Raw genomic sequence first — 21,924 nt, 5'->3', positions numbered from 1 at the left:
TGAAAGGACAACTTGAAGCTGAACGGCACCCTCCACAACTAAGACTGAAAGGACAACAACTTGACTTGGAAAAAAGGCCTGGAAGTACACACTGTTCCCCAATAAAGTCCTGTTGATTAAAAAAAAAAAAAAAAAAAAATCAACCTGACATTAGAAAATACTTAAAGGATGTACAAAAGGAAATGACACAGACCAAGTTGTCTATTTCATACTGACAACAGATATGACACACAATTGATCACACAATATTAACAGAACATGTTAAATGCTGTACCTATAACGAGACTCTGCCAACACTACCTACAACATTCTCAATTAACTATAAAACCAGTTCTTCTGACTGAGCTTTGAAGTAAATTAAATGGGTTACCAACCACTTAAAGACAAGTAAAACTTAACTTTGGTAAATTATCCATATTATATTACCATCATACTCAATCTCAAGCACTTCATCGATATAAAATGAGGTTAAATTGGATGACCTCTAAGGTTCCCTCCATACCTTTAAAATTTGGTGTTTCATGCCTTTACTTATCCATTTGCCTTGTAATTAAAATATGTGCCAAACACTGGAAATACAAGGATGAGATATAAAGACACAATATTCCCGTTCTCGTGAAGCAAAGCAAAAGAGTGTAAATGCCATAACAAGTCCTAAGTGCTAGCACACAGATGAGCTCCAAGCCAAGGAGCAGCTTGTTTTTCCTGAGAGCTGGAGAAGTAAGATCTGGAAAGGAATCCAGAAGCAGTGATACTTACAGTGTTACGCATGAAGAGGCAATGTAGTGCAGTAGCTTAAGAGCATAGACTCTAGGGTGAAATGTCTGGTTCATGACCTGGCATGACTACTTTATAGATGCTTGACCTTCGGCAAATAACTTATGCTTCCTGTGCCTCAGTTTTCTTATTTGTACCTACCTCATAGGGTTATTGCAAAAACTAAATTGAGTAAATGAAAGTAGAGTGCCTGTCACCTGGTAAAAGCTATATATGGAGTACCACACTGCTTTTGTTGGTGATATTCTTATTTTTTCAATAATAATATTACTATTAAAGAGAATGAACATTCCATATGGTGACTAGAGACAGAAGTATGATCAAAGTCATGAAAATGTAAATGTGGAGTACTTCCGGAAACTACAAGTAGTCAGTAAGCTAACTTAAGAGTGTGAAGTGCAGGCATGAGAATGAAGTCAGGGAAAAACTGAAGGACTGTTTTATGGTGTACTAAGGAATATGATATAAAATGGGGTCCCTTGAGGTTATCAAGCAGGTGAGTATCAGGATCAGATTTATGTTTTCCAAAGATCATACTGGCATCAGTGTGAATTAAGCTAGAGAGTAGATCAGATGGAAGTTGTTAAAATAGTACAGGCAGGAGAGAATGAGTGATAAAATTAAGATTATTACAGAAGAGATAGATATAATAACTATTTAGGAAATTAAAGGGATGACAATTATATCAAGGCTATCTGTGGGAACTGAAGAAGGAGCTGTACACTATGACTTCCAGAAAACTCGTCTACCTGGCACATGTGGGAAATATACGGGGTATTAGCTGAATTTAAAAAATGGCTTTAAAGCATTCGTTCAACTCTCAATTTCTCTAAATTCCACAAATTAAGTCAATTTATTCACTTCATTTGTTTATCTTCTAAAAATTAAGGCAATATTTGGCTCTGACCTACATTCACAACAAAAAATAAATGAAATACATGAAAAAAAAAATCGTAACATCTCATTATGCTTCACAGTACTGATATAATTCATTTTGTTCTTACGAGTATATATCTGCATAAGACTTTGCTTTACATTCTACCATAAAAGGTGTTTCACGTATTTTTCACGTTAAAAAACAGGAAAAAACAAACCCCGTTTTTTGACCAAAATGCCAGCTTCACTGAAAGAAACAGTGGCAACCTGTGATCTAAAAATCAGCCTCCAAACTTTTCACAAATTAAAATCTAACAAAAAGTCCCACTACATTCTTATTGAATTTATTATTTAGTAATCTCATCAATTTAGTATTAATAATTTTGCTCTATTTAGACAAGCAATTAATAAAACCAAAATAAACCAAAAAACACCATGGACATGTTCCCCAAGTGTGCATTATCCCAATTAACCTTTTTTCCTTCCATAAATTGAAGGAGACAAATCTTTGCCCTTTCAGGGAAATCTCTCTTTACTACTCTCTCCCATGACCAATAGTGTGCTGTCTCCACCCTTACCCCTGCTCCCCAGAACCGGCAGAATTTCAAACAGAACTCTAAAGCATCCTTAAGCAATTTCTATTTCATGCAACATTAATTATGATCATTAATTTATTTTTATGGGAATGTGAAACTAAAGATGATCTGACAATTCAACTAAGTTATTTCAAAATGACTATCAGAAATATACATAAATAACCGAAAAGGAATGCAGAAGAAAAATTAAATTTACTGGGAAAACATTTTTAAAAGCACTATAAACGTGTTTAAATTGAATGTGAAAAGATGAATTAAAAATTGATAAAATTCTTTCAAAAAAGACCAAACTGTAGAGCAGAATTTAACAGACAAACTTTCTTCCAACAAGCCCACTTCAAATGTTAGTAAGGTCAATAATAAACCAAAGAGTAGGACATTATAGTCTTTCAAACAAAATGTTAAAAAGAGTTGTGAACATTAAAATAAAAACAATGCTATGTTAATGGTGAAAGGAATGAGATCAAACACAAAGGCACAGGGGTTGGCCTTGGACAGGAGATACATAGGCTTCTAAGATGTATGAAGGCAAGAGAGGAATGGTAGACATAGCAATTTTAAAGTAAACAGTTAAGAAATTAGATGATTCTAACCTTAGTATGTAAAACAAATATCTGAGGATTATTTCCTAAAAAGGGGGAAGCGGAAAACAAAAGGAACCAAAACAAGAAAGTTTAGAAATACAGTGAAGAGCAGTAAGAAAAAAGGGGGAAATGTCTGTGAGCAACAGTGGAAGTCCTGCTAAAATAGGATAACATGGTTTTAGAAAACCTCAGCTGTCAAATTTTTTCAGCAAAGTTCCAATGCTTAGGGGAAAACAAGAGTCATTTTTTTTACTTAAATTTATTGGGGTGACATTGGTTAGTAAAATTATACAGGTTTCAAGTGTACAATTCTATAATACATCACCTATACATTGCATTGTATGTTCACCACCTAGAGTCAGTTCTCCTTCCATTACCATATATGTGACCTCCTTTACCCTCTTGTACCTCTCCCCTCCCCCACTTGCCCTTTGGTAAACACTATTGTCTGTGTCTATGAGTTTTTGTTTGTCTTGTTCATTTGTTGCTTCAGTTTTATATCCCACATGAGTGAAACCATATGGTTCTCGACTTTCTCTGACTTATTTTGCTAAGCATGATAATCTCAGGATCCATCCATGTTGTCGCAAATGGCAGTATTGCATATTTTCTTATAGCTGGGTAATATTCCATTGTACATATGTACCACATCTTTATCCAATCATCTATCGAAAAAAACTTTGGCAGTTTTTATGTTTTGGGCACCGTGAGTAATGCTGCAATGAACACAGGAATATATGTATCTTTATGGATATTTTCAAATTTTTTGGATACCCAGAGGAGGGACTGCTATCATATGGTAATTCTAGTCTTAATTTTTTGAGGAACTTCCATACTGTTTTCCGTAAGTGGCTAGACCAATTACATTCCCACCAGCAGTGTACGAGGGCTCCTTTTTCTCCACAGCTTCTCCCAATACTATTACTTGTCTTCTTGATAAAAGCCATTCTAACCAGTGTGCAGTGGTATCTCACTGTGTTTTTGATTTGCATTTCCTTTATACTAGTGAAGTTGAACATCCTTTCATGTATTTGTTGGCCATTTGTATGTCTTCTTGGGAGAAGTGTCTGTTGTGGGGACAGAGCCCCAGAAAGTAGTTTACAGGCTCTTGGCCTCACGTGGAAAGGTGCTGGCTCGGGTAGTGGATGGCTGTCGGCTGTGGCTGATTGGCCGTTGGCTGTGGCCGGTTAGCCCATTGGCCGCTGGTATAACTGCTGCGGCTACGGAGGAGAGCCGAGGACTGCCGAGGATTGCCGAGGAGAGCCGAGGATTGCCGAGAAGAGCCAAGGATTGCCGAGGAGCCGAGGAGAGTGGAGGAGAGTAGAGGAGAGCAGAAGAGAGTAGAGGAACAGAGCCGAGGAGAGTGGAGGAGAGTCGTCGGTCGGTTGGCGGAAAGGCGGACAGCAGGTCGTGCGTCCGGTGGGCCCAGCCTCCAGTGAGACTATAGTGGTATGACTCCCCTACCTATGGCTCCATGGGTGTTCCTTTTTGGCCTCACCATATTCTGCGTTCTTGTGTGGGGAGCGGGAGCAGAGACCCCGCAGGCCGCCCCGCCTGAAAAATGGCGCAGTGAGCAGGGTCCCCCGCACGACACTGTTCAGGTCCTCTGCCCATTTTTAACTGGATTGTTTGGTTTTTTGTTGTTGTTGAGTTGTCTGGGTTCTTTATATATTTTAGAAATTAGCTCCCTATCAGAGGTATTGTTTGCAAATATCTTCACCCATTCAGCTGGTTGCCACTGTTTTATTGATGGTTTCTTTTGCTGTGCAGAAGCTTTTTAGTTTGATATAGTCCCATTTATTTATTTTTGCTTTCACTCCCTTTGCCTTTGATGTCAAATTCATAAAATCCTTCTAAACCCAAGGTCTTGAAGTTTAGTACCTATGCTTTTTTCTATGCAATTTATTACTTCAAGTTTTATATTTATGTCTTTGATCCATTTTGAGTTAATTTTGGTGTATGGTGACAGACAGCAGTCTAGTTTCATTCTTTTGCATGTGACTTTCCAATTTTCCCAGTACCATTTATTGAAGAGACTTTCTTTTCTCCATTGTATGTTCTTGGGTCTATTGCTCAAAATTATTTGCCCGTGTATATGTGGGTTTAATTTCTGTGTTGTCAATTCTGTTTCGAGTAATATCTACATGTTGCTGCTAGGACTGAGGATTGGCATGGTGAGAAAAGTTGGGAGTAGAAAATCTAAGTGGAAATAACAAGAAATTAGCAGAAGAGGTTTCATCTGAGGAAGATAACAGTTGTAAATGTCTGTTAAGGAGTCTGAATGACCTGGTGAGGTAGCTACTAAAGAATTTTAAGTAGACAAGACATGGTCACCATACTATTTTAGCCACGATAACTTTTAAGAAAACCATGAGCTAGCTAGGTGCAAAGTTGAAAATACTTTTTTTGGAATTTACTTTTAAATTAAATTAAAATATTAAGCCAGTGTTTAATGCCAAGGAAAACATAAGACAGCTGTGGATCACTAGTTTCATTTTTCAGAAATGTAAAACTATCATAATTATTGTGAAAGAGTGCTCATTAGTATGTTATTAAAACTAGCATAAACTGAAAAAAAATTACAACAAAAAGAATGTGTAGCTTTAGTTTACTTAAATCCCCAAACAAAATGTGACACCAAATTAACAGTGCCTTTTTTTCTAAAACATCAAGACATCTTGTCAATGTAACAACAAAGTCAAGGAAGCTGAAAAAAGTACCTTATCTGTATCCTGAAAAAACAATGTAGATATTGTGAAAAGGCCTGGGGGTGGGACTTAAACAAACATTAGATTTGCCTAAGCAGAAGAATTTAGTTTGAAGTACCTATAAATTTGCTTAGTCCACCACCACACCTAAAGAAGCCATGCATACAATGATAAAACCCTGTGCCTTTAAGACAATCAATACTCCTTAGCCTGGGATAAAGAAAGCAACTTGAATCAGATACTTCGGAATCACTGTTATTTCTTTTAATACTTTTAAGTAGACTATGGAGATAGTGACACCAATGACCTTTCCTTCCAGCATACAACAGGATGTAACATTGTGGGCAGTTCCTTTCTTTTTGTCTATCCAAAAAAAGTTGCTATTTTGTGAATCCCTTTCGGAAATTGCAAAGTTTACTTTCAAAATAAAGTTTGAGGTAAAAATCAGATAAATAAAAACAAATATTGACATTCTCCATAGAAAATGCTTAGGCAACATCTGGTACGCATCTGGCTTTGGTATTCCGGTAAAGAAAAGCTCCACAAGTTTCTGTGACATTTTCTACTTTATCATGTACTTGGGTATCAAAATTCTCTATCTCTAAAAAAAATGTCCTACCTACTTATTTGAAAACATTATGAAACAACTTCAGACACAGGGCTTTGAGTCACTTAAATTCTATGTGAAAACTAAAGCAGAACCTAAAGTCTATCTATACCCCCCAAATTTAATAGTTTCTGAAAGTCGAGTTTTAAAGGGTTTAACTGAACTATTTACTTGTGGATTTATTTAAACTAAAAGCTAGAGAAAGTACTTTACAGGATGGAACAGTAAATGACAAAGAATGGTTGACTTCTGCAAGTAGAAAACTACACAAATTTGGAAACATTACAGCAGGTTACTTCTGCTCAGATTACCTTAAAATTATAAAGCTCTCTCTCACCCTCTCACCCGCGCTCTCTCTCTGTCTTGCTCTCTCTGTCTCACTCCCTGTCTCTGTCTCGTTCTCTCTCTGTCTCTCTCACTAATACCGGGAGCCTATGCTGCTCTCTCCCACCTCGGCTAAGCCCGTTGTCTTTACCAAGAACGTTATCACTAATACCAGAGGCCTAGGCTTCTCTCTCTCTCCCCGCTCCTCACCTAGGCCTGTTCTGTTCCCTGAGAACGTATCACTAATAAACCCTGCTTACACATTAAAAAAAAAAAAAAAAAAATTACAAAGATCTGTAAACCTTTCCCTACTAAGAGAAGCATCAATTGTGAAGACCAACCAAAGATTATTACCTTGACATGAAAATAAAGAAATTATTTAATTTTTTAACTTGTATCTTGGAGAATTTGATGTTCCTTGGCAGAAGCAACAAAGCAAACTCTAATTTTTCTTGGTATTACCACATAGCTTTATATGTCACATTTCATCTCTTGATGTCATTAGAACAAACAGAATTAAATGCCAAAAATGTCACGTATACTATTATGTATGCTACAAGGTCATTTTCTTATTCAAGCTAAAAAGTACCCTGCCCTTCAGGCAGATAAAAATTGCTTACAATCTAAATTTACTTCAATGCTTTTTTCAAGAAAAGATTGATTTTTCTTTCTTACCAATCTATCAGATCTGTTTCATTTCCCTTACAAATTATCCTAAACTTCACTGTCAAACATTTCAACACATGCCCAATTTTCTCACTCCCGGTCCACTTACACCACCAATGACTAACCTTGTATGAGTCTAATCATCAGTTGATCCGATTCTGCTCCCAGGATGCCAAGGACCGTTACAGAAAAGATAAGCATACTAAATCCGCAACATTGCAAATTCATGAATCCACTATTTATTGGGGGGGGGGGGGGGGTAAGGCTAATTAGCAATCATTTTTATCCCTAACTGGTCTCTCTTCGTCACTCTTTTCCTGTTACCAGGCTTTATCACTCACCTCTAAAACCTAATCTCATTTCCTAACCAAGACTCTTAGCAGATAAAATATTTCATATGGACAAGTAGGATCTGTTCATTGTGAATCCAATTAACTAAATATAGTCAAAATAAATTGCTCTTTATACATCCCATGTTCACCTTTCTATTGATCTATCTATCCTCCTTAAAGACCAGTGCATATGAATTATCTCCTCATATCTTTAAAGTCAGGTTCTCCTAGTTCCTGCCCCTTCACTCACACCATTTTTCACAAATTTATCTTATGAATTACCATACTCTAGCTCCCCTTTCCATTACTAACAAACCTACTGAATATTCACCATCATTCCTACACTACCTCTCATGCACTTTAAAAAACTAATTTTAAATTTCAAACTTAGAGTTTTCAAGAATAGCACCAATGTCTTCCAAATCTCCATCACCCAGATTCATCAACTGTTAACAATTCACTACATTTGCTCCATCACCACCTTTCTTCCCTTCCTATCTTTCTAGCTCTCTCTCTCTCTCTCTCTCTCTCTCTCTCTCTCTCTCTCACACACACACACACACACACACACACACACACACACTCTACCACTACTGTTTTGCTGTACCATTTAACAGCAGTCCGCAGACTTGATGCCTCATCACTTCTAAATATTGCAGGGTGTATTTCTCTAAAATGAGGACACACACCTAGGTAGGTTGGGAAATCAGTATTTATAAAACTGCCATTCAATCCTCAGGATCCATTCAAATTGTCAAGGTCTCTGTCTTCACGGAGCTTAGTAAAAGATACAATAAAAAACAAATTTTAAAAATAAGAACTCCAGAGAGTGAAACATATTGTAAGAAAAATTCAATAATGAGACAGACAACGGTGGAGCATGGGGAGGGAAGGTAGTCAGGGAAGAGACTCTAAGAAAGTGGTATTTGAACAGAGAACTGCTAGTAATCAGCCACAGGAATATTTTGGGAAAAGATAATTCCAGGCAAAAGGAATAGCTAGTACAAAGTCTCTAAGTCATAAATGGGCTTTGCAAGTTTGGAGTACAGAAAATAACCACTGTAAATGAAGCAAAGAAGGGATTTTGTCCTACAGACATTTATATGTATTTCCCCAATAGAGTAAGTTTCTTGCAAAAAGGACATTTTTTTTCCCTCTGACTAGTTGATTCATTCATCATTTGCTGTACGTATGCCTACGGTATGCACCAGATACTCTGTAAGGCAATACAGTCCCAAAAAGGTTTAAGAAAAAATCTTTACTATTAAGAAGCTCACAACTTAATAGAGACAGACATCTAAACAATTTTTTTGCAACATAGTAGGAAAATATAATGGAAATATGAAGTTCAACGGTAGTGCTCCATATTCAGAAAACAGACTATCTTTTTTTTTAACTGTCAAGCTTTTGGAAGATAAGTATAGATTAAGTCTCTTCCGTTTTTCAATTCCTAGTCCCTCCTGAGTCTTGAGCATTGTAATCTCACTCCTATCCCTAATTTTTTTTTTTTTTGTCAAGGTCATTAATAGTCTTGCCAAATTCAAAAGATGTCTTTCAGTTGTAATTTTACTTTAGGCTTCCATCTTTCATGAAATACTAACCATTTGGATTGTAAGACACTACTTTTTAAAAAATTTTTCTCTGGCCTCTTAGGCAGCTCTCCTTGTCTTTGGCCTGCTTTTAAAGCTGAATTTTCAGGCTTCCTTCATTACATACATAGTTAATTTTCATATTCACTGATTCCCAAGCTGAATCTTCTAGCCTATATCTCACTGCTGAACTCCCACTGCCTGTTGAACATTTCTATTTAGCTATCCTCATGAGTATCTCAAATTCAACATGTCCTACCCTCACAAACTTCTTCACTTAAATCCCTACCCATAGTAAGTGACAGAACTTTCTAACCAGTCACACAAGTTAAAAACATGTCATCCGATACTGTTCACTCTTAATTCCTCCCTATATTCAAATGAATTTCTTATATCCTAGAGATTCTACTTTTAATCTGTTATTTCCATCCCTACTTCCACTGTTGCTCTGTTCAAGCCCTGATGATTTCTTTCATGGATCACTGCCAGGAACGAATTCCTCCGTATATGGACTTAGTTTCAATCCATCCTATTTAATAATGCCAAAGGGATCATTAAAAAGAGAAATTCTACTCTCTCTTCTGTCTAAATTTGTCATTTTCTCTCCATTGCCTTCAGGGGAAAGAAACTCTCCTTAATATGTCAAAAAAAAACCTTGATGATTTTGTCCCCCACCATTTCTAGCTCATGCTTAATGATAAATCCATATTTATTCTTTGTCATATCAATAATACAGAATTGCATATTACATTTTCTCACAGTTTATAAATGTCTTTCCCTGAGTCTGCAATATCTAGCTCAATTCAGCTGCCACTTCTCTAGAAAGTTTCTCTTACCATTACCTACTACACACTGGATTAGGTCCCTCTCTCCTACATCTCAGTTTCTTATGCAAACTCTATCTTATGGCATTGTATCAATATTATTTTTTGACCATCTATGAACTTTCCTGGGTCAGATACTATGTCTTTCATTTCTATATCCTAAGTGTTTAGAACGGTGGCTCCTAAAAGACTGATGTTTGTTAAAGGAATGCACATAACCTCATAGTCTTTACTATAGCATACGACATCTAGGAAAATATTTTATGTTCCTTTGCCTTAATTTGAAAAGAGAGATACATTTTGTTTCTGAAATGGGGGGAAATATCTTTTTATATGGTCCTCAACATACTTTGGTATTTTGAGCAAATGGCTTCTTCCTGAGAGATAACTAACTTTGCTTTTCTTTGGTAAATATTATTTGAGGCAATGATTCTGAAATCACGCACAAAAGTTTAAAACCTAAGAGAGAAGAGCAAGTCTGATTTGGTAATTATGCTTTCTTCCTCCCTAGATTCTTCTCACTATTCTACTAGGAAACATCTATTATTAAAATATTTCTAGTACAAAATACTGGCAAATTATCCTAATATAGAATTTATCAATTATAATGATTTCAGTTTAAATCTTGTATACCATTTATAAATAAGATCTTAGTTGGATAAGAAAATAAAATGGGTAAGATTTATTTAAAACTATAAAATTAATAGCAGCAGGTAAAACTTAATGACTGCTTACTATATATATATCTTGTTCTATACTAATTTTATGCATTATTTCATGTAATTCCACAAAACTCCCATGGAGTTGGTACTTTTGTCTATTCCCCTCCCTCTTTTTTTAAGAGATGAGAAACTGAAGATTAAAGGGGTGAGGTCAGCTGTCCAAACTGCACTACAAGGAAGTGTGAGTTGAACTAAGAGCCCCTAATGCCAAGCTGATGCTCTTAACCCGTGCTATCTATACTGCCTCTGGCTGTTCCTATTCAGAAAGGACTCAAGAGAATTAGTCCCTTGGAAAAAGTTTTCAAACATATCTACATAAGAACCTTAGTAATAAACGTGCAAGATCTTAAGATACCAGATACATAAATAGGAAATACCAGTTGATCTATTACTGAATTGTTATTCCAATAAATACTAAGTGTGCTCTCTCACAAGAATCTTTTATTGATCATTCATGATCTACTATCCTAAAGCCTTAACTTTATCAGTTTTCAAGGCTGATTTTTCAAATCATTAGTCAGTGGCTAGTGTGTTCCCAATGGAACAAGGGAAAACCCAACAGCCATCCCACTTTATATGGTATAAACAGTGAACACATGTGTACCCTACCAGCCACTTGAGATGATAATCATAAAAATAAAAGAAAATTTGAAATAACAGTGCTCTCATATCTTTGCCATTTTTATCACAAGTTGGAATCTAACTGCAAATTACCAGTAAAAAAGTACGTATGAGAGTGACTTTGGCATAATTAATACTATCACCTATGTAAAAACATCAAAATTTTCAGATTCTTGGTGAGACCATATAAAATAATACAGTGATCATTTTTTTCTCTTTATGCATCTTCAACTAAAGGAAAATAATCTGAAAACAGCTTCTTCTTCACGTATCATTTCTGTTCCCGAAATCATATGTTCTTAAAAGTAGGAATAGCAACAGGGGCTGCAAATTTTTTCTCTATAGGGCCAAATAATTATTTTAGGCTTTGCACTCATAACTACTCAACTCTGTTGTTGCAGAATAAAAGTAACCATAAACAATACATGAACAACTGAGCATGGCTGTGTTTGAATAAAATTTTATTTACTAAAACAGGTGGCAAGCTAGATTTGACCCAGGGTAGTAGTTTGCTAACAACTGCTAGTTTAGAGTGGGGCTCTTTCCATCTTTCAATTCTGTACCTACCACGCTAACAAAATTTACGAGATAGCAAAAGCATACTATTTCACTGCATTTCCCCTCAGAAAACTCTAGATTACATACCTAATTCAAATCAAAACACACGCAATGCTTCATAAAGCACAACAACCAAATGCTTACCATCCTCATTATTTTTAAAGAAAGAATTCCCACAAGGTACTTCACAAACAAAAAAAAATTAAGTAAAAAGTTGAAACATTTTTTATAATCTCAATGCAATGGCATACTTTACACTCACCAAAATGAAGTACAAACACAATGTAATGCCTCTTTCTCATTACTTCAGTTTATTACTATTTTTGAAAATTCTTTTAAACATTAAAAATGCCTAAGTAACTTTGTATTGAGAGTTGAATTTAGGTATTAGTATATTGAACCTGAAAAGGCTCAATGTAATTTTCCATTATTGAGAGCAAATTACTTTTACAGGTATATTAAACACTTTAGCAAATATACAGATTCCTATTCTCCACTGTCAGAAATGTAAAATATTTCACTTTTATCTTGCTTCATGAAGAACAATGGAGATAAAAGAGAAGGTGAAAGGGGAGAGAATATAAGGTAGGAAATGATCTGCAAATGCCTTAAGTGGGTTAGAGCCAGGGAAAAGATATGTATAAAAATCTTTTCCTACATCCTGCTGTTTAACTGTTTTACAGATGACTGGGTGTGTAAGTAGAGAAAAAGTAGACATAAATAAATCTCAGTTTACAAGCATGTTTACTTAAAAGAGAAATCTATAATTATCTAAATTGTGTAAAATTTGCAACTGCTCTCTTCAAAGACAGAGATAAGAATTTCCATTTTAACTTCCATTTCCCATTTTCTTATTTCAAAGGAAAGTAAGGGCTATGTGAATGAGTGCACTACCTTTAGCCCACAGGGTGGTATTTAATTTTAAGTACAATCATATTAGTGTATAAGTATTACCCTTAGTGGATACAATAGTTAAGGCACCTAAAAATAAACTAATATATTTCCAACAGTAATTTTCTTACTTGAAGCTGAAAATCTGTGCTTTTCTCCATTCAACAAGGTAAAAGAAGCAATGACAAATAATCTCCAAGAGCCTCTTTGAATACATCAGATAAAGAATGAGGTGTTAAGGAAAAAAGTTAATAAGCAAAGCATATTAGATATGCTCAGAATTTTTTCTATCACTATTTTAAGGAAATTTTCCCATAGACTAGCAAGTGGTTGTCTACAGATAATATAATAAGGTACATTTAATAATCTGTTCTAATTTGCTTATTAATACACTTTGGAAATGTCCTTGGTTTAAAATTAAAATTATGGTTTGACATTTTACAAAATGTCAAACTATATATTTGATATAAGGCTGAATTCTCCATGATGCAGGACTATAATATAGCTGTGACTGTGCTATAATATGTCTTTCAGGAATTTTCCAAATTTGGATAAAGTGAAGCCTTAAGTAAAAGCTTCTGTTAATAAGCTAAATTACCTAAATTTCCAGTTTTTCACTAAAGGAAAACGGTTTTATCTGAAGTTCAACTATAAGCAATGTTTCTTCAATTCCTCACATGAATTAAGACATTTTAAAAATTACTTACAGTAAATATCCGTCTGCCAGTTCGATCAAAAGTTACACAGTACACAGACGACAAGTGTCCAAGAATTCGTTTATGCATTTTCATGTGCTGATATACTGCAGTTGGAACAAGTCGCTCAAGCCTGTATTTCCCATTCAGCCTCCTTGAAAACAAAGTATCCGCTACCAAAGAGAAAAGGGGAAAAATGAATATAATTCAGATTAATTTTCTTAATTATCATCTCTTAAGAATTCACATATTCTAATTTCTCACGTGTTGGTAAAAATAAAGGTGCTTTCTAATGTATATGGTTGCCAGTTAAATGTCTCCAAAACAACCAATAAAACCACGTTATTTCACCTGAAAAAAGTTAAGTTAGGTACTTTTATCCTCATTTTACAAATTCAATTAAATGACCTGTCTAAAGTCACAAAGTAAATAAAGCACGAAGCTAGGATTAAAATTCAGACTTCTGTATTTTCTGGCCAGGGCTCTTTGAAACCAAAATCATTTTATGAGATATTACTTCTTTAAAATGAGATAGGCTTTCTTACAAAAGCAGTTAAAACTGGATCCAGTGATTTTTACTTTTCATCAACCAACAACTCCTGAACACTCCAAATTTGACATGCTAAATGATGTTTTAAAACACTTTACAAAAAAATGAGACAAATAACTCATTGCATTATTTTGAAAAATAATTAAACTGGGGATCTTGCAAAACAACTGTATAATGATACCTTCTCTAGAACCTATTTGCTCTTTTTTCAACTCACCCCTTTTAACGATTTTTCAAGATATGACTGAAATTTATCTTCTACTCCAAAGCCTGATATGCTGACTCCAGCCCAAAATATTCTCTTCCATCTAAATTATGATTGTACTTATTTTCTATACTGTTAATGATGGACAAAGTAGGTGCTCAATAAATATATGCCGGCTGATCTACAGGTACATTATTCACCAATAGATTATTTTTTAATGTAAGGATTTTTTTCTGCGTGACTGCCATCTAGTACTAGATGGACAGCAAGCACTAGTTTCTCACTTGAATTTAGTCCCAAAGAAAATTAAAAATATATACAAAAACACCATTCAACCTAGATTTAGAGCCTAGCAATTAAAGTTGATAAAATACAAATATTTCAGCTGTATCATAAAGAATATCAGTATTTTTTAAATCTATATACAATAAATGTTTGCATATTTTTAAAAAATTTGAGTACTGGTGAGGTGATATATTGAAAAATGTTTTGCAGATTCTAAAGCAATATTTCAAGGAATAATTACATTATGCTTATCTGTTCTTTTACTACATCAATCATTTTATAGTCTAATAGAGTATCTCTCTTGTTGTTAGTTTTATGCAACAATATTTCAACATCTAAGAATATCTAAGATAAGCTGTAACAACTGTGAATCAACATATTTAGGCTTAAGCTGGTTATATTAGTACTATAACCTAACAGTGATTCAATAAGTTTCTAATCAGCCCTGATACATTTTTCTTTATGCACAGAAATGGCCTGGTAAAAGACATACTCCTCTAGTGTTTTGGCTCCAAACTGATTTAGAGCAAGAGTCACACAAAACCACAGACATCAATTGTCCTGATACAAATGATCTTAAACACTAAGGATCAATGATGTCTCAGGCTTACTTTACCTGTCAGTTCTGCAGGAAAGTGATGACATATAACACAAACACTGACAGTGTTGCCAAGATGTAGTTTAATTCCCACCATAGAAAATTTACAAAATTCTCAAAATGTCAAGTTTTCTTAAAATATTTAACATTGTTCAGGTATAAAAAATGATTGTTAGAGATAATTACAATATCAAAACTACTATTTTAATGATGATCAAGAACTTGAATATGTCAGAATTTTTAAACATGAATTTGTTATGAAGACCATTTGAAAATCAGAATACATGAAGAATTTTCTAAGCAAAAAATACTTCCCTTAAGTAAAGAGAGAAAATGCTACTGCTCTCTTAAACAGTTTTCACCGAATCTTTACCTAAACTGGAATTATACATTTTGGGAGTCAACTGAAAAAGAGACTAGCCTTTTCGAAAAGTTACTTTACAGTCAACTTTTCAAGTAAAACTTTCCAGAAACATTACAGTAAGTGAAAAATACTTATAGTTCAAACTATTTTCCACACTATCTTTTGTTACGCTTCATTACCAATTAACTACTGAATATCTACACTCTGACTGTTTCCTAAGGGGAGAAGGTACCCAGCAGAGACCTTCTCAATCAAATTACAAACCTGTGCAACATTCCTATAATACACGACCTACAGAGAGCAGTATGCAGTTTCCAGGTTATGAGTTGGTAATTCATACTGGATACAGGGAGTTAGAAAAGAAAATGTAAGTATGGTTCAACAGTGCAAGTTCAACTGAGGAGGCTGAATTTGAAGAAGGTCTGACGAGATCGAAAAGGTAGAGAATTTTTACAAAGGTTGAGAAGAGGATGGTCTAGGACTCCCATTTAGTGAACTCACATTTTCTTTTACTACACCGTTTGCATAATGTCTATCTTCCTTATCAGATCTTAAGTAGTTTAAGGATAGAAAATCTATCTTATTCATATTTCCTACAACTGAGTGTAGAACCTTTTAAATTAAAAAGTATATAAATGAATCGTAGTTAATAATAAGATACAAAGATGATTCAATTTAATTTATAGTTTTATGGCAGAAAGGCAAATGGCAATTATTCACTTTCTAAAGAAATTGTTAATAGACTAATTGGATTTTTGAGTAAAAGGGAAATGTCTCTTGGACTATAGGAACTCCTTAAATTTTATTAAACTAGAACATCAATTTTCTAAACGAGCATGGTGAAACAGATATAAGAGGTCACAAAGGAATAAGGTCTTTATATGATATTATAATAGTTTAACCTTAAATCAAGTAGCATATATGGCTTTGGTTTAAAAGTACATTTATTTTCATAAGTATGGTGATGGGAAATATTCTTAAATTAAGCCTGACAAAGCAAATGTCTATTTTCTTCACTTGGCAAATTCTTACCCTCCAGTACCAGTTAAAATGTCACCTCTTCTCGTAAGACTGTAGTGAATTTCAAAAGCAACCTAATTGGTCGCCCAGCAACATGACTCTTCTGCTCAAAACTGCAATATTCTTCATTTCATTCAGAATAACAAATTCATTACACATCAGTCTACCAACGCCCTGCATAATCTGGTCTCCCATTACCTCTCTGACCTCACCTGCTACTTCTTACCCCTTACCTGGTCTGCTCCAGCCACTCTAATCTTGCACATTCTTCCAACACATCAGGTATGCTCCTAATTTAGGGTTTTTGCATTGGCTGTTATCTCTGGTTTGAATATCACTCCCACATGGCTGGCTAACTCCCTTTGACCTTCTTTTCTCAGATGTCTTAGCACATCAGGTTAGATGCCTAACGTGATCAGTCAATTGAAAATTGCAACCCGTTGCTTACCACCACTCATAACTCCTAATCCACCTTTATGCAGCTCTTTGTTCTTTTTCCATCACTTATCACCTGATGTTATACATTTATTTGTTTATTATGTTCACTATTTCCTGCTTTCCCCCACTATAGCATAATAAGCTCCATACTGGCAAAATTTTGTCTGTTTTGTTCTTTGATTAATCTAAGAGCTGACAATGGTATCTGGCACTTAGAAGATCAATATATATTTGGTGAATTTAATGAATAAATTACATGTGAATAAAACAACTAGGTTTAGGAATAAAACAAAAATGAAGGATTTCTTTACCATACAGATTATAGATGCAAAATATGTATCTCTAAATAGTTCTTCATTTCAACTGTCATGCTAAATGGATTTAATTTGGAAGGAAAGGGAGAAGTAAACATATTTACTCAATTTTCCTAGTAAATAGACCAGTAAATGAAATAAACATTCCAGAAATCACTGTTATCCATCTCAAATACCAGTCTCTTCAAGTGTCATTCGTAGCAAATCATTCAGAACAGTCTCTGAAACAAAATCTATGTACACAAGTCTACAGAACTAATTATTGAGATAAACAAAAGGCCACAATTTCTTAAAGACAGAGGTAACTGTGTACGTATCTAGCCAGTAGTAGGTTCTTATCTTTTACTTCTCAAGACAATAGGATGATTAAGTCAAATTCTCCCACAAATCACTTTCCTAGTTCACACCTATTTTTCAAGGATTTCTCTAATCATAATACTAATGCATATTCAATGTTGAAAATTAACACACAGAAGAAAAACCCATAATTCTAGCACCTAAAGAATCATTTTTAAAATTTTGCAAAGATTTCCCGCATAATCACCATGTTAACAGTTCCACTCTATTCCCTAGTAAGAGCTAGGCTTTAAGTTCAACATCCTTGTGTTCAAATTTGACACTGTGGCTGACTGCAAGGAAGTTAACCTCTCTCTCAACTTCAATTTCTCCAATCCTATTTCTAGAAGCATTTTCCACAATATACTTTGCTTTCATATTATGCTGGTTTTTTCGACATCTCAAGATTTCACAAATTTTACATAGCCAATTCTATCCCTTTCTTTTTTTTTACATAGCCAATATTTTCCCTTTCTTTTATAATTTCTTTACTTCTTTAACATAAAAAGTCCTCCTACCAGCCAACAGTATAAATATCCACTTATATTTTCTTTTACATTTTGTGGCTTCAATTTTTCACTTAATTCCTTAGTATATCTGGAGTTTTAGTATACAATATGAAGTGAGTCTCTAAAGATATTTTTCTTCTCCCAAATAATCAACCATTTGTCCCAGACTTTTCATTTACTTCTCTATTTTATTACATTTGTGAGTAAATTATTTTACATATATTTCTGTGCCAAGTCACTGACAGCATGTCTATTTACATGCCAGTTTTAAAACTTTAATTTTGTAATTAATGATGTAGTATTTATCTGGCTATTAGTCTTCATTATGTATCCATTTTAAGATGTCTTTGTCTTGATAATTCATTATCTAACTTGATGATCACTGAAAGTTTTTTTTAAAATAAATTTGTTGGAAATATAACTTCAATTTCATTCACTTATAAACAACTGACATCTTTCTATCCAGGAATAGGATGCTTTCTTCCTATTTCTGGGACCAAGTTTTCAATGAAGATGACTTTAAAAAAAGATTAACATAATTACCTTAGTTTTCCTCACTATACAAACCTGTACCATTTGAATCAAGTTTCATGGAGGAAAAATAAGCAGCTGCCAGAAAAGAGCATCTGCAAAAACCACGTAACTACTTTTTTAAGACAGCAGAAAAACACATAATAAAATCTCTGCAAATAAAAAAGAACTGAAACAGAAATACCATTATCTCCCTCAAAAATTTTTAGAATTTTTTCTCCTTCTGCTAACTACTTTGTAAAATGGACAAGGACACATGGTACAACTGCAGTCAATTATCCAAGACCAAAATTAACCATCGTTAAAAAAAGACGAATTGGGAAAAATTTAAATTACTATGAATTAACAAAAATGTAGAGGTTTTTTTGTTGTTGTTGTTAATGTTTTTAACTGTTAAGAACAATATAATAGTCTATACAATGTCTACTACAGTGTAAGAAAGCTGTTCCCCCTTAACAATCAGAAATGAAGGATCCCAGAACTACCCTGTTTCCCCGAAAATAAGAGCTTGCCGGACAATCAGCTCTAATTCGTATTTTGGAGCAAAAAATTAATATAAGACCCGGTATCATATCATATCCTATCATATCCTATCATATCATACCCAGTCGTATATTACAGTAAAAGAAGACTGGGTTTTATATTAACTTTTGCCCCAAAAGATGCATTAGAGCTGATTGTCCGGCTAGGTCTTATTTTTGGGGAAACACAGTAGTTATAATTTATCAATAACTACATAAACAGTTCCTAAATTAAAGTACAAGAGAGTAAATTCTGGATAATCAGTACCTAGGTTTCATTTTAATCTCCATGATCTGTGTTAATAAAGGCATTCTAAATGTAAGATTAATAACTCGTAACTATAAAACAAGAGTTTGGAAGCCTATAAACTAAACCCAAGTAAACTACAAAAATATAACAATAAACATATCAGCAAGACCGTATGAAAACAAATTCCAAACTGATTTACCTCTTTAGACAAGGGTATTGGTTCCAGAACCCCCACGGATACTCAAGTCCCTAATATAAAATGGCATAGTACTTGCATATAACCTATACATACCCTCCCATATACTTTAAATCATCTCTAGATTACTTGTATTACCTAATACGATGTAAATGCTATGTAAATAGTTGTTACACTGTATTGTTCAGTAAATAATAACAAAAAGTCTATACATGTTCAGTACAGTACTGAATCCATGGATACAGAACCCTTGGAAATAGAGGGCAACTGTAATTTTCCAAACAAAATAATACTATGTCCATGATCAGGCACTCAGAGGGCAATTTCTAAATAGAAATGACCTTCCAAGTTCATTCCAAGTCCAAAAAAGTTGTCTATATATGGTGTTGGTAATTTCAGAATTTCTATCAGACAGATATATTGTGTGATAATTAAGGTATTTGATAAGGTGTAAAATTACATAAAATTGTATTCATTTTGAAGAACCATAAAAATGTTCTAATGAAAAGGAGACTGTGGAGGTCACAAAAAAATAGCTATATAATTCACTAAAAGAGAAAATATAGCATTCCAAGAGCCAAATACCTTGAGAAAATGGCTAAAGAAAAGTCACCAAGGCTTGGAGCTAGAAAGAGGTTCTTACTAGAAGGACTTCAAGAATCTAAAAATAGAAAAAGGCTTATCGCTGCAATTAATGTATGTAAACATCAAAATACAATACTGTACAGAATGGGGGGAGAAAAAAGGCTATAGAAACTATTATGATGTGTAGCAGGTTTGGAAAATAAATGGCTAATATGTACTGAGTGCTTTACTACATGCTAGGCACTGTTCAAGGCACTTTACATATATTCTCATTTAACCCTCATCCATATTTTAAGGTACTCCCAATAAGGGAATACTCCTTACCAATAAGAAAACTGAAGGACAAAATGTAACTTTCCCAGAGGTAAAGCCCAGGACTGAATTCAGATAGTCTGATTCTAAAGAGTGCACTCTTACCATGCAGGCTATGTAGACAAAATATTAGAAAAAAAGATTGAAAAGAAACATGCCAAAGTATTAATAGCAGATAACCAGTGAGATGGACTGATTTTTGAGCCGTTCTGTTTTCCAAGTTTCCACATTGAGTATATATTCATTCTGATTAATTTTTAATTAAATAAAGTATAGCTCAATTTACCAAAAGGAACTCAAAAGAGCAATATGGAAAATCTGAATTGTCTAAAGAGATTAACTTAAAATCAAAGGCTGAGAAAAACAGGACCAGCGATAAAAATACAAGGAATTTAAGTATATTTAACCATAATAAAGGAAACCCTAAAGACTAAGTATATTAAAGTATTTGAATGTATACTATACTACATACAGAGAATAACTATTGCCTATTTGACAATAGATTGAATGATATGATACAAAGAATTCACATCTGGTTTGATTCTAAAGCCATAAAATAATACAAAGGGCCATCAATTTTATTTAAGCTTTATTTCTAATGTATCAAAGAGTTCAGGTTCAATTTTATTTGAGAAGGAATCACATAAACAGGAACTTTTAACATTTAATTCACTATAGAGCCACAATTGTAAGGCTTGCCACAATAATCCTTCTGAAATTACTAATATAGATATTAGTAGGAAATAATAACCAAGTATTCATAATTTGAGAACTGGAGATAATCTGGGAAATAACTCAATACAGGTTGGTTTATTTCTACAGCACCATCTGGTCTCTGTACCATCCTGCACCAATAACTAACAACTGACCAAAATAGAAACAAGACAAATAAACTTCCATAACAGTAACTATAATGAACAAAAGCCCCAAATTTAGTTAAAAATAGGAGGAGGCTGCAACGTTAATCAATCCTGTAATCAGCTTTTTGTCCACAAAAAAAGGGGGAAGGCAAGAGAGAATAGAAGAGTAAAGGGAAATTATCAATTACAGAGTAAGTCAAATACAGCATTGTAAATATGGCAAAATATGACAGTGAAAATTAGAAGGGAAAAGAAACTTCTCTTCAAAAAAGAACTCAAGATTTATTAGCAAAATAACTCATTAAATGATAACTGTAGGAAGAAAGGGCACAAAGTAACATTTATTGTCCTCTATTTTGTGCCTCACTTTGCTAGCTCATTTAAGCCGTCAAATAACCAGATTTGGTAGGTTTTATCCCATTTTATAGATTAAGTAATGAAAAAAATAATTGCCTAAGGCCACACATCTACACTAAGATGGCGTCAAGATTTGATCTAATTTTAAGTGAATCCTTGTTGCCTTTGTTCAAACTACTTTTCTCAGAGAAAACTATAAAGGTAGACGAGATCTAAGACTTCTTTTAATGCACAGGCTTCTTAGCATTAACGGGATGTTTGTGAGGTAAACTTTTTGTCAAGGCAAAATAGTTTCCTTAGACTCACACCTTCTAAGAATCAGG

General features: G+C 34.1%; 1 protein-coding gene across 1 annotated transcript in view; it reads right to left on the bottom strand.

Annotated features, from left to right (window-relative positions):
- Positions 1-21,924, bottom strand: part of PHIP (PHIP subunit of CUL4-Ring ligase complex) — a 119,196-nt gene that overhangs the window by 78,391 nt on the left and 18,881 nt on the right. The window contains exon 7 of the mRNA XM_074333220.2: positions 13,383-13,543. Coding sequence (XP_074189321.2) covers positions 13,383-13,543 — 161 coding nt within the window. The remainder of the gene's footprint in view (positions 1-13,382; positions 13,544-21,924) is intronic.

The sequence above is a fragment of the Rhinolophus sinicus genome, chromosome 2, assembly GCF_057876585.1.
Source record: "Rhinolophus sinicus isolate RSI-liver-muscle chromosome 2, RSI-T2T, whole genome shotgun sequence".
Lineage (NCBI taxonomy): Eukaryota > Metazoa > Chordata > Mammalia > Chiroptera > Rhinolophidae > Rhinolophus > Rhinolophus sinicus.
The sequence above is the reverse complement of the archived record's forward strand: the minus strand, read 5'-3'. Positions and strand labels throughout refer to the sequence as shown.